Source organism: Rhinopithecus bieti, unplaced genomic scaffold (genome assembly GCF_001698545.2).
Source record: "Rhinopithecus bieti isolate Rb0 unplaced genomic scaffold, ASM169854v2 scaffold_758, whole genome shotgun sequence".
NCBI lineage: Eukaryota > Metazoa > Chordata > Mammalia > Primates > Cercopithecidae > Rhinopithecus > Rhinopithecus bieti.
In genome coordinates this window covers 969,064-982,202 of record NW_016803215.1, presented here as the reverse complement: position 1 = coordinate 982,202, position 13,139 = coordinate 969,064, and the positions used below count along the sequence as shown (strand labels likewise).

Genomic DNA, 13,139 nt, shown 5'->3' with positions numbered 1-13,139 from the left:
CTAACACAGCATTAGTTTTATTCACTTTAAGTAGATTAAGAAAAGGAACACTGGGCCGGGCACAGTGGCTCACACCTGTAATTCCAGCACTTTGGGAGGTGGAGGTGGGCAGATCACCTGAGGTCAGGAGTTCGAGACCAGCCTGGCCAACATGGTGAAACCCCGACTCTACTAAAAATACAAAAATTAGCTAGAAGTGGTGGCGGGTGTCTATAAGTCCAGTTACTTGGGAGGCTGAGGCAGAAGAATCACTTGAACCCAGGAGACAGAGGTTGCAATGACCCGAGATCATGCCACTGCACTCCAGCCTGGACAACAACAGAGTGACTCTATCTCAAAAAAAAAAAAAAGAAAGAAAGAAAAGAAAAGGAACCTTAAAACGATGTTAGTTATGAGAAGCTGAATAGACTGAAAAGAATGAAGCAGAAAAACCCAAAGGCAAAACAAAGATCCCCTCCCACTGGCCTTCATCCGCAAGTTAAAGGGACTCTCTAAAGTATTCAAGCTGGGCGTGGAGGTGCAGGACTATAGTCCCAGCTACTCCAGAGGCAGGAGGATCACCTGAGCCTAGGAGTCAAGGCTGTAGTGCACTATGATTCTACCTGCCAATAGCCACCACACTCCAGCATAGGCAACAGAGTTGGACTCCGTCTCTTAAAATTAAGCATTCAAATAATGAAATCAGTCATAAATGACTTATAAATCCTAAAATACTGCTATAAGAATTTGTAGTCTCATATGGAAAACAAAACTCATTAAAGAAATCCAGATAAGGAAGGTGCAGTGTATCAAAGAGAACCTAACTACCATACTGCAAAAGGCAACACCAAAAAACAACTAATGGAGACCTCCACCCTTGAAAAGCATAAATGTTAAGTTATATTGTTTTTCAAATACTTACAAAGCTTTCATAGAAGAAATGATTATTAATAGGTCCATGTTGGGATAAATATTTAAGAAACTTGTTTTCACTGATTTTCTCTGGACAATGTATTAAAACAGTCCGCTGTGCCTGTTCTCGTCTTTCATTTTGCATCTCAGAGAATCTCTTTCTAGGAATCTTGTCTTCAAAGCCTATGAATGAGACAAAACATTTCCACCACACGCACACACATAAAATTTTAAAATATTTTGATAAGGTGTTTTAAAGACTTTATATATGACTAAAACCAACTTCACCTATTCTTTTTCTCTTCCTTTATAAGGGTTAAACTATACTACAGTAGTCCCCCCATTACCCACAGGGGTTATGTCCCAAGATGCCCGTAAATACCTAAAACCTTGGATATTACCAAGCCCTATATATACAATGTTTTATCCTATACATAAATTAGGCACAGTAAGCGATTAATAACAATGGGCCAGGCTTGGTGGCTCATGCCTATAATACCAGAACTTTGGGAGGCTGAGGTGGGTGGATCACCTGAGGTCAGGAGTTCAAGATCAGCCTGGCCAACATGGTGAAACCTCATCTGTACTAAAGACACAAAAATTAGCCAGGCATGGTGGCGCACGCCTGTAGTCCCAGCTACTTGGGAGGCTGAGACGGGAGAATCACTTGAAACCAGGCGGCTGACATTGCAGTGAGCTCAGATTGTACCACTGCACTCCAGCCTGGGCAACAGAGCAAGACTCTGTCTCAAAAAAGAGAGAGAGAGAGAGATTAACAACAACTAATAATGAAATAGAACAATTCTAACAATATACTGCAATAAAAGTTATATGAATGTGGTCTCTCTCTCTCAAAATATCATATTGTATTGTGCTCACCTATTTGTGGACCACGGTTGACTGTGAGGAACTGAAACTGTGGACAATGGAAACACAGATAAGGTGGAATTACTGCACCTTCAGTGTTCGTTTGGCTACTCTCCCATGACTACTATTAAAACTGCCCACTTTCTCTGTTTTGATTTACTACGCTTGATGCAAAGTGCTGAAAACGGAGTTCCACAAAACTTTAAAAACAAAACCGGGAAAGCAAAATCACTTATTTAATACTTACACAAATAAGCACATACAAAATTGTGCAAATTGTAACATTCCAAAGACTAAAAGAAATTATTACAAGGCTGATTGTAACAAGACAATGAGTTGGGAAATTTGGTGTTTTGAAGTAAGCTATTAAGGCATTTTTCTTTCTCAAGGGTCTTGATCTGGCTCAAACAATTAACAATGAGTTACCAACTATCATGTGCTCTGTATCAGGGAAATCAAAGAATTTAAAACCTTGCTGCTGCCCATGAAGAGTTCACTGATAATTTCACTAACGAAAGAAAGAGGCCAGGAGTTTTACAATCACAGGGAATCAAGACAAGAATTGTGACAGTCAAGAATTAAATATTAATAACCCACTAGCCACGATGGGAAAGCCAACAAATGAACTAAGCGTAGAGAGAAAAAAATTATTCAAGTTCTAAGAGAGTATTAAAGCGCAAACCTGAATGTTAACAACTAAATTCCCCCAAGATTTTAACTTCCAGTTAAGTAGTTTTAGATGTTTCTTTTCTTTTTTTTTTTTTTGAGACGGAGTCTCGCTCTGTCGCCCAGGCTGGAGTGCAGTGGCCAGATCTCAGCTCACTGCAAGCTCCGCCTCCTGGGTTTACGCCATTCTCCGGCCTCAGCCTCCCTAGTAGCTGGGACTACAGGCGCCCGCCACCTCGCCCGGCTAGTTTTTTTGTATTTTTTAGTAGAGACGGGGTTTCACTGTATTACCCAGGATGGTCTTGATCTCCTGACCTCGTGATCCGCCCGTCTCGGCCTCCCCAAGTGCTGGGATTACAGGCTTGAGCCACCGCGCCCGGCCAGGTGTTTCTTTAAAAAGTCTGGAATGGTAGACTCTAGAGATCATAAACCACCAAGTCTGATATCAATACCCTTAACAAGGCCAGACGCAGTGGCTCACGCCTGTAATCCCAGCACTTTGGGAGGCCGAGGTAGGAGGATCACCTGAGGTCGTGAGTTGAGACCAGCCTGGCCAAACTAGCCAGGCGTGGTGGCGTGTGCCTGTAGTCCCAGGTACTTGGGAGGCTGCGACAGGAGAATCACTTGAACCCGGGTGGTTGCAGTGAGCCAGGATTGCACCATTGCACTCCAGACTGGGTGACAGAGGGAGACTCTGTCTTAAAACAACAACAACAACAACAACAACAAAACCCTTAAAATTCCAAAGAAATTAAATAGAACAGAAAATGTAAATGATGGATAGAAATCAGCAGCAACTTTTAGCCTCATTTTCTTCAAAAAGGCTATGAAACTGATGGATCAAGGAAATACTCCAAGCCCACTATCTTATTATCTTTTTTTTTTTTTAAAGAGACAAGGTCTCCCTCTGTCACTCAGGCTGAAGTGCAGTGGCACACTCCCGGCTAACTGCAATCTCTGCCTCCCAGGTTCAAGTGATTCTCGTGCCTCAACCTCCCCAGTAGCTGGGATTACAGGTATGCGCCACCACGCCCGGCTAATTTTTGTATGTTTAATAGAGACGGGGTTTCCCCACGTTGGTCAGGCTGGTCTTGAACTCTTGACCTCAAGCAATCCTCCCTCCTTGGACTCCCAAAGTGCTGAAATTACAGGCATGACACCACCACACCAAGCCTGAAAATACAGCTTTTAACTATGTGCCTTCGCCTCCGTTCCCAATGACAATTCTTTAACATCAATCTCTTATTTTAGGCCTGTATCACAATAATCTGACTCCCAAACTAGTCTCATTCACTCCAGTTTTGTTTTTCTCAAGCTATCCTCCACATAACTGCCAAAATGTTCTTTAAAAAATGGTCTTTTTTTTTTAAGTCTTTTCTTTGGCTTCTCTGCTTAAATCCTTTAATGGATTACCCATTAAAGGATTAAATGCCTTTAAGATCACATCTAAACTCCATAGCATGGCTATAAAGTGCTTGCACCATGTCCCATCTCCCCTCTTTCATGTCACTTATACCATTTCTTTCTGTTGCATTTTTCACATATGGTACTATACACACACAATACTATCACATGCTGTGAACTATCTATGTCTTCTTCCTTGTAGTTGGAAAGCCCACCTTCTCATTTTCTGTCTGGCAAACTCCCATTTATCCTTCAAATCTTGCTCAGGTCTGTGAAGACTTCTGACTCTCCATGGCAGAATCTCTTCCACCTCTGTATTAACTTACTTTAACAACTATGAAAGAATGTAATTCATAGTGTTATATTTATTTAACAATACGGAAGAATACTTTCTTCCATATTGAGGACAGAGGCTATTCTTTTCAATCAGACCTCAGCCTACCAACTGTCCTTCCTCCAAGTGGTCCTTATTTCCTTCTCTTATGCTATAGGCTCTGCCTAGACCACCTTACTACTTTTTCAGTTGTGACTGACACCTACACACTCTTGTCTCTGATTTTTTACTGAGTCTAAACTGATGTCCAACTGCTTATTGCAAAAGTAAAGTCAAACAGTGTAGAATTTTCTTTTTTCTTTTTATTTTTTATTTTTCAGACAGAGTTTCGCTCTGTTGCCCAGGCTGGAGTGCAGTGGTGTGATCTCAGCTCACCGCAATCTCTGCCTCTGGGGTTCAAGCAATTCTCCTGCCTCAGCCTCCTGAGTAGCTGGGATTACAGGCACATGCCACTGCACCAGGCTAATTTTTGTATTTTTAGTAGAGAAGGGGTTTCACCATGTTGGCCCGGCTGATCTTGAACTCCTGACCTCAGGTGATCCTCCTGCCTTGGCCTCCCAAAGAGCTGGGATTACAAGTGTGAGCCATGGCGCCCGACCCAAACAGTGTAGAATTTTCTAAAGTAGAAGCATAAATCCTCTCCCAGTCCTCTTACCCTAACAGCCAACCATTAAATTGTGGTACTTACCTTTTCAGACATTTTCAAGGCATATGTAAACATATACACTCGTATCCATAGATACACATCTTTTACACAACTGAAATCTTACCATATATTCTGTGGAACATGCTGTAAGATATTTAATATACTGGGGACATTTTCCCATATCAGAAGATACATATTTACTTTATTTTTTTAAAAAATTACATACTCTTGCCGGGCGCGGTGGCTCAAGCCTGTAATCCCAGCACTTTGGGAGGCCGAGACGGGTGGATCACGAGGTCAGGAGATCGAGACCATCCTGGCTAACATGGTGAAATCCCGTCTCTACTAAAAAAATACAAAAAACTAGCCGGGCGAGGTGGTGGGTGCCTGTAGTCCCAGCTACTCCGGAGGCTGAGGCAGGAGAATGGCATAAACCTGGGAGGCGGAGCTTGCAGTGAGCTGAGATCTGGCCACTGCACTCCAGCCTGGGCGGCAGAGCGAGACTCCGTCTCAAAAAAAAAAAAAAAAAAAAAAAAAAATTACATACTCTTAAATATGTATTTATCATAGTTTAGCCAAATCTCTATTGATAAATATTTAGGTGGTTTATCACTTTTTCACTATTATAAACAACACTGCAATGTCATCTGTATGCAATGTCTCTCTGCACATTTATGCAAATATATCCCTGCAGGTGGACTGCCGGCAAAGACCAGGGATTACATTTGAGAATGAGATAGAAAAGTTTCATTAAAAAAATGGAGCATTGTGCTTGAGAAGATGAAAAAGGCAGAATCTAAAGCCTTAAACAACAGTAGGTTAAGAATGATGTAGACACGATGACAAAGTTGTGAAGGCAGGAACAGAAAGTTGAGGTAATTTATTGCCTCACCACAGGTTTATCAAATCTATAACAAATTAAAAGGAAGAAATAATAAGTGTTAATATTTTATGACAGATTGAATGTGCAATGGTCTTGATAATACAATATGGTAAGCACAAACTAACATTAAGAAAGGACTGAATAGGCCAGGCGCAGTGGCTCATGCCTATAATCCCAGCACTTTGGGAGGCCAGGGAGGGTGGATCGCTTGAGGTCAGAAGTTCGAGACCAGCCTGGCCAACATGGTGAAATCCCATCTCTACTAAAAATACAAAAAAGCCAAGTGTGGTAACCGCGCCTGTAATCCCAGCGGGATTATCGCTTGGAGGCAGAGGTTGCACTGAGCCAAGATAGCACCACTGCACTCCAGCCTGGGCTACTGACAGACTCCTTCTCAAAAGAAAGAAAAAAAAAAAAAGACAGAATACCACCCTGTATTTAGAATTAAAAACAAAATAAAGATGCATGTATATAATGGGGGAAAAACTAACCTAGCATAGTTTTATAAAAGAGGCCTGAAAGTTTGATGCATCAAAGGAATGTCTTAACTTCTGGATTGAGGATAGAAAGAGAATGAATTCATATAAAGAACTTCAGGCCTTATTAAGACAAATGTTTTTAAAAATCCAAATTTAAGGGGTAATAGCACCTCTTTGCTACTTACTAATCAGGCCACATATGGAGTATACGTTCTGCTCTGGACGTAATGGATATGAAAGATATTAACAAGCCAGACAGCAACCAGAGAGGAATAACAAAAAGTCTAGAAACTCTAATACACAATTTCTACAAATAAAAGAGGATTTACAGTCTGGGGAAAAAAAACTAATAAGAATCTGAGAGCTGAGCACTGGCTTTAAACATAATATATAGCACCTTCTCTTAATAGTTTTCCAAGCACTGTCACTCTTCTGAAACTCACAATAACCTTTTAAGATAGACAGGGTAGGTATCACTGCAGGTGAAAAAACTGCCCAAAGTCAAATACCTAATAAGATGGGTAGCCTCCGGCAGTTTAGCTGTTGTTTGTTTGGCTGCTGGCATCCAAACAACAGCTAAACCTGTTCAGGTAACAGTTCTGGTAACAGCACACCCCTGCGAGTAAAAAACCACTCTACGTAGTTGTTGTGGAACTGTCATACTTACCCCCCGCCCCATGAGATAGGGATTATCAGACTATTTTGGATACCTCCTCTTCATCCAAAGGGTGGGCATGTGATCAATCGGAAGTCGCAAGCATGTGAACGTGGAGCTGCTGGTGACCATCACCCCCACCATTAACATCCCATGTATAAGAGCCCAAGATTGTAAGGCCACCAAAAAACAGCTAAGGAAAATGAAAATATCTCACACTGACCACGTCAATCCAATTGACCTTAAAGTATACTATATGTCTTTTTCTGGAGTTTGGTTACACAGATTGGTATAGTCTCCCTTTTCTACTTAAGCTATTTTGAGTTATTTTATGTTACCTGTATCAGAAAGAATCCTGAATAATATACTACATACTCTTTTTCTCTTTCTACTACAGCTCTTTCCACTATTCACAAGAAACCTATGTCAAAACTGAACAATGTGGAAATGCGAAATTAACAGATTTTAGCTCACTATAAATATTTTTCAACCATTAGAGCCTAACCAAAAATGGAATTGACTGATTTATGAAACAATGTTCCTTATTGCTATAAACTGTTACTAGGAATGTTTTGGTAATGAATCTGCACACTGAATGAAAAACTGAATTGGATATTTCCCAGGTTCCTTCCAATTATAAAATTGCATGCTTCTAGGTGAGTATAAGATGTAGTTACCTGTCCTTTTTTAAAATGGTAAAGACATCCAAATGAGCATTTTGTTATTTGTTATTTCCTGCAAGAATCCCTGAATATTTAGTCATATTATTCTAAAGATACAAAATGAAAATTTTCTTAAAAAAGAAAAAAAACAGCAAAGCTACAGTAAATGAAGAGTACAGCCTTGCAATTAGAAGTGGGTTTTACTGGCTGGGTGTGGTGGCTCACGCCTGTAACCCCAGCACTTTGGGAGGTCAAGGCAGGCAGATCACCTGAGTACTGGAGTTCAAGATCAGGCTGGCCGGCATGATGAAACCCTATCTCTACTAAAAACACAAAAATTAGCCAGGCATGGTGCCACGTGCCTGTAATCCCAGCTACTCGGGAGGCTGAGGCAGGAGAATCACTTGAACCCGGGAGGCCGAGGTTGCGGTGAGCCCAGATCTTGTCATTGCACTCCAGCCTGGGTGACAGAGGAAGACTTCGTCCCGGAAAAGAAAAAAAAAGAGTAGGTTTTTTTTACTTTTGCCACCGAAGAGCTGAGTTTAGCTTGAACTACTTAAGCTACCGTTGGACTACCCTGTTCTCTCATCTATAAAATGGAATGACAGTATTTTCTTACACACCTACGCTACGGGGTTGTTTTATGTATCAAAGTGCATATGAACACACTCTCAAATATAAATTCCCATACAAATGTTAAATTACAATAGCTTTTTTGGCAGAATCCATACTCAGATTTTCAGCGTTACTTAGAAATTTTCAACAGAAGTAGCTTCCACTAAATACAATCCAATCAATATTTCAATTAAATATTTTATAAAGATTTCTCACTGCCTGTCAACGTAAGTCTTTTATACAGTCCGATAAAGACACCAGTTTATTTTAGGGAAAAAAATAGCTCCAAGGAATCATAGAAATCAATACATTTTGTTTAATAATTTAACTAAACGTCTAAATTAACTGAGCTAGTGACCTTGCCTAAGCTATTTACCTCTTTCAGCCATTTTCTACATCTATAAAATGGACACAGTGATACATTTCTTGCAAGATTGTTTTAAGAACTGTAAATAGAATACACAAGCTCTTGAGTCACAAGAGAGGTTCAATAACACTGGCTTCTCAATACACAAAGAAGCATATAAATGTAGAGCGAACGCGGGACAACAGCCTGTTGTAGTGAATTCACATCTGTTACCAGATTGATTGGGTTCAAAATGGCCAAAAAGAATAAAGTAAACGGCAGTACTTTATTAGGCAGAACCCCATGTCTAGGAACCAAGAATCCTCTTGATTCATCAGGCTACACTATAACTCGGCCTCCAGCAACAACTTAATGTATCAAAATCAGAAATATACGTAAATGATGCAACGATTGGCTCAGATGTGTAGCATTACTATCATTGGGAACACTATTTCGTCAAACTGTAAAGTGCTAGCAAACTGGGTTCCTGATCTGAATTTCATGGAAGTCTAAACAATTCCATTACTGTACACAGGAGTCGCCCCGAAAAAATATCACACATCTCACTTCTGCCTCAGCAACAGCGGCGACCCTGGGTTCCCCTAGAGAGATCAGAGGAGAGGAGGACAGGACACAGCCCCACTCTCTTGCCAAAGGGTCTACGGCCGTTTCCACAGGCCACGTGTTCCCCCGTGATCCCGGACTCTTCCCCCTTCCTCGCCCGCTGTGGGACGGAGCTACAGAGCAAACCAAGGCCACGGCGCCATCACCTGTTTCCACGCTCCCTGAAGGCTGCTCGTCTCTCCTGAGGTCTTCGGCCACAGTTCCTGGGCAACTCAAAAGTCTGACGATATGCCGCTGGACTCGAGTTCTTCTCTGGGCACACAGGTGCAAACGGGTCAAGAGCCCCACGCCAGGAACCGCCATGATTAAAAGCATGAGCGCGAAGCTGAAAGGTCAGCGCGTTTTCGCGCATGCGCCCGGGGGGGGGGCGGGGGCGGGGGGGGGGGGGGGGGGGGGGGGGGGGGAGGGGGCAAAAGAAATGGGAAGCCTCGAGGGTCAAACTACGCGAAAGAAGTTCGGTTTTAGAGGAAGAAAGGAAATTGAGGCCGAAAAGAAGATGCCTGAGCTTTCAGACATGGTTTATTTCCACAGTCATACAGTTTACCAAATGAAAAGCTCCACAGAAGGAGCGCGCCATCTACTCTTGTAAATAGCGTCATGAAAATAGAGCCAGAGTCCGGGCGCAGTGGCTCTTGCCTGTAATCCCAGCGTTTTGGGAGGCTGAGGCGGTTGAATCAGCTGACATCAGGAGTTCGAGACCAGCCTGGCTAACATGGCGAAACCTTGTGTCTACTAAAAATACAAAAAAAAAAAAAAAAAAAAATTAGCTGGGCGTGATGACACGTCTGTAATCCCAGCTACTTGGGAGGCTGAGGCACGAGAATCACTTGAACCCGGGAGGCGAAGATTGCACCGAGCCGAGATCGCGCCATTGCACTTAAGCCTGTGCAACAGAGCGTGACCCTGTCTCCAGAAAACAAACAAACAAAAAAAAAAAGTTAAAATAACGGAAAGGCTTTTAACCTCTGAAAGGGCACCAGGAGCAGGCAGGGCATCATCTTTTTCCTTGAACCATGTGAGGACATTTTACAACCTCTGCCAATATGCCTCCATTCAAATTAAAATTCAAGTGGTTTTGCCAGCCCCTCCTCCAAGTGAGAAGTACATACCTCATCTTAAAGGCATAGGAAAGGCATTGGAGAGGACTGGTTCAGTCTTCTCATTTTGAACATGAGAAAGTGAGGCACAGATCAGACAAGGACTGGCTATAGGTCACACATGGGGAGTCAAAGCTTAAAGTCAGAGCTCTGCCCTCGATTCAAGGCTCTTCCTCAGTACCTGTGTCGTAACCCGTGGCCCTTGCTCCGGTGCCTGGGAAAAGGACATACCAAACAGTGCAGAGAAACCTGCAACTGAAGGCAGCCCCCCGGGGGTACACACTGCTGCTGGAGGCGAAAGGAAAGCGAGGGGCCTCTCAAGTGAGAGAGGACAAACCAGCACTGCAACTAACTAGCCAGCTCTGTGTTAGCATAGTGCTATATTGCCTTGCAGCTATTTTCTTTTTTAATCATCTCAACAACTCCGGGTGATTAAACCCATTTCATGGATGAGAACACAGAGGCTCAGAGACAGTAAGTAACTAAGGTGGCCTCATTAGAAGTTGGCTGTGCTGGCTGGGTGTGATGGCTCACACCTGTAATCTCAGAACTTTGGGAGGCCAAGGCGGGAGGATCACCTAAGGTCAGGAATTTGAGACCAGCCTGGCCAACATAGTGAAACCCTGTCTCTACTAAAAATACAAACATTAGCCAGGTGTGGTGGTGGGCACCTGTAATCCCAGCTACTTGGGAGGCTGAGGCAGGAGAATCACTTGAACCCAGGAGGCAGAGGTTGCAGTGAGCCAAGATTGTGCCACTGCCCGCGAGCCTGGCAACCGAGCAAGACTCTGTCTTAAAAAAAAAAAAAGTTGGCTGTGCCATTTGACCCCAGGTTGGTCCCTAGATCCTGGGCCTTCCACTCGGACACACACTCAAGGCCACCCTCAGGCCACACAGAGTCCTGCCACTCCCACATGGATGCTGAAGAATCTCGAAGTTAGGTAGAAGTATATTTTATTTTGACATTTCCAAGGAAAGCCCTATGTAAGCAATGAGTCTGGGGATGGATGTAAGGACCTTTTATTTTTTGTGTGAGATATTTAATCCCTTTAGCAGAATAAAATATTCTCCAGCCACTTGGCAGTAGCTACTATTTTTTTTTTTTTTTTTTTTTTTTTTGAGACAGAGTCTTGCTCTGTCACTCAGGCTGGATTGCAATAGTGCAATCTTGGCTCACTGCATCCTCCGCCTCCTGGGTTCAAGCAATTCTCCTGTCTCAGCCTCCCAAGTAGTTGGGATTACAGGCACCTGCCATCATGCCTCACCAATTTTTGTATTTTTATAGAGATGGGTTTTCACCGTGTTGCCCAGGCTGGTCTTGACCTCCTGAACTCAGGTGATCCACCTGCCTCGGCCTCCCAAAATGTTGGGATTACAGACGTGAGCCACTACACCCAGCCAGAAGTAGCTATTTTTATAGAACTATTCTGTTATTAGGTATTACTTCTAGCTCACTGGCCTGCATCTTCCAGAAAAGAAAACTTTGCATTTAATGTTTAAAATGAAGTAAATGCTTATTTTTATAAGGTTGATATGGTTTGCATCTGTGTCCCCACCAAATCCATGTTACGACGTAATCCCCATGGATGGCTGTGTGGCCTGATGGGAGGTGTTTGGATCATGGGGCTGGATCCCTCATCAGTGTCTTAGCACCATCCCCTTGGTGATAATTGGATGTGTTCTCCGAAACCTGGTTGTTTAAAAGCATGTGGCACTTCCCCTCCATCTTGCTCCTGCTTGCTCCATGTGACTTGCCTGCTCCCCCTTTGCCTTCTGTCATGATTGTAAGCTCCCTGAGGCTTCCTCAGAAGCAGAGGCCAGTGTCATGCTTCCTGTACAGCCTACAAAATCATGAGCCAATTAAATCTCTTTTCTTTGTAAATTACCCAGCCTCAGATTTTTTTTTTTATAGCAATGCAGGAAGGGCCTAATGCAAAGACGTACTGTTTTGTTTTGTCTTCAAGCTAAGGTATATTGTTTATGCCTTATTACAAATTTGAGGGATATCAGAAGCTGGGGGATGCTGTAAGCCCAGCAAGGGGAGGAATATTCTATGGCTTCAAGCCTGGGCTTTCCTGCATATGGGGTTTCACGATGGGAATGGAGCTTAATGCATTCAACTAATACCTTATTTGTAGACATCTGTATCGTTTTCAGCTTTTAAAATATGATCAGCTACATTGTAGCCAATATCCCTAGGTAAGTCATAGCTGATGTACAACTTTATTTCCTTATAATAAAATACTAGAAGTTACTGGTCAGATTTCAGACGTTCAATGCAAATTGCTCTCTAGAAAAATTGCTCCAGTTTACCTTCAGACAACCGTTATGAAAGTCTCATTTTTCCAAACCCTCATGGACATGGCTTGGAAACCATGAGGAATACCTTCATAAAGTGGGAATACCCACACTGACATACTTCATTATATAAAAATCAAAACTTCTGTGTGTTACAAAACACCAGAAAAACACATGAAAAGACAGAAGAAATTATTGAGAAAAACCATATCCATGGTTTCCAAATCTCACGTGTCCCCACCAAATCTCATGTTGAATTCTAATCCCTAATGTTGGAGATAGGGCCGGCTGGGAAGTAATTGGATCACAGGGGCAGATTTCCCATGAATGGTTTAGCACCATCCCCTTGGTACTGTCCACATGATTGTGAGTGAGTTATCACGAGATCTGGTCATTTAAAAGTGTGGCATCTGCCCCCTCACTCTCTCTTGCTCCTGCTCCCACCGTGTGAGACGTCTCACTCCCCCATCACCTCCCACCATGACTGTAAGCTTCCTGAAGCCTTTCCAGAAGCTGAGCAGATGCCAGCCTCATGCTTCCTGTACAGTTCCCCAGTCTCAGATATTTCTTTATAGCAACGTGAGAATGGACTAATACACTCACTAACACTGAGTTTGCTTTTTCTTTTTTATTATTACTAGATGAATATTATTTTATATATTCATTGCCCAT

The 13,139-nt window shown here is 42.6% G+C and overlaps 1 protein-coding gene across 1 annotated transcript in view; it reads right to left on the bottom strand.

Moving 5' to 3' along the window:
• Nucleotides 1-9,430, bottom strand: part of MTPAP (mitochondrial poly(A) polymerase) — a 37,767-nt gene extending 28,337 nt beyond the window's left edge. The window contains 2 exon segments of the mRNA XM_017869699.1: nt 902-1,074; nt 9,219-9,430. Of these exon segments, the coding sequence (XP_017725188.1) occupies nt 902-1,074; nt 9,219-9,387 (342 nt within the window). The 5' untranslated portion in view covers nt 9,388-9,430.
• Nucleotides 9,431-13,139: the final 3,709 nt, after the last annotated feature.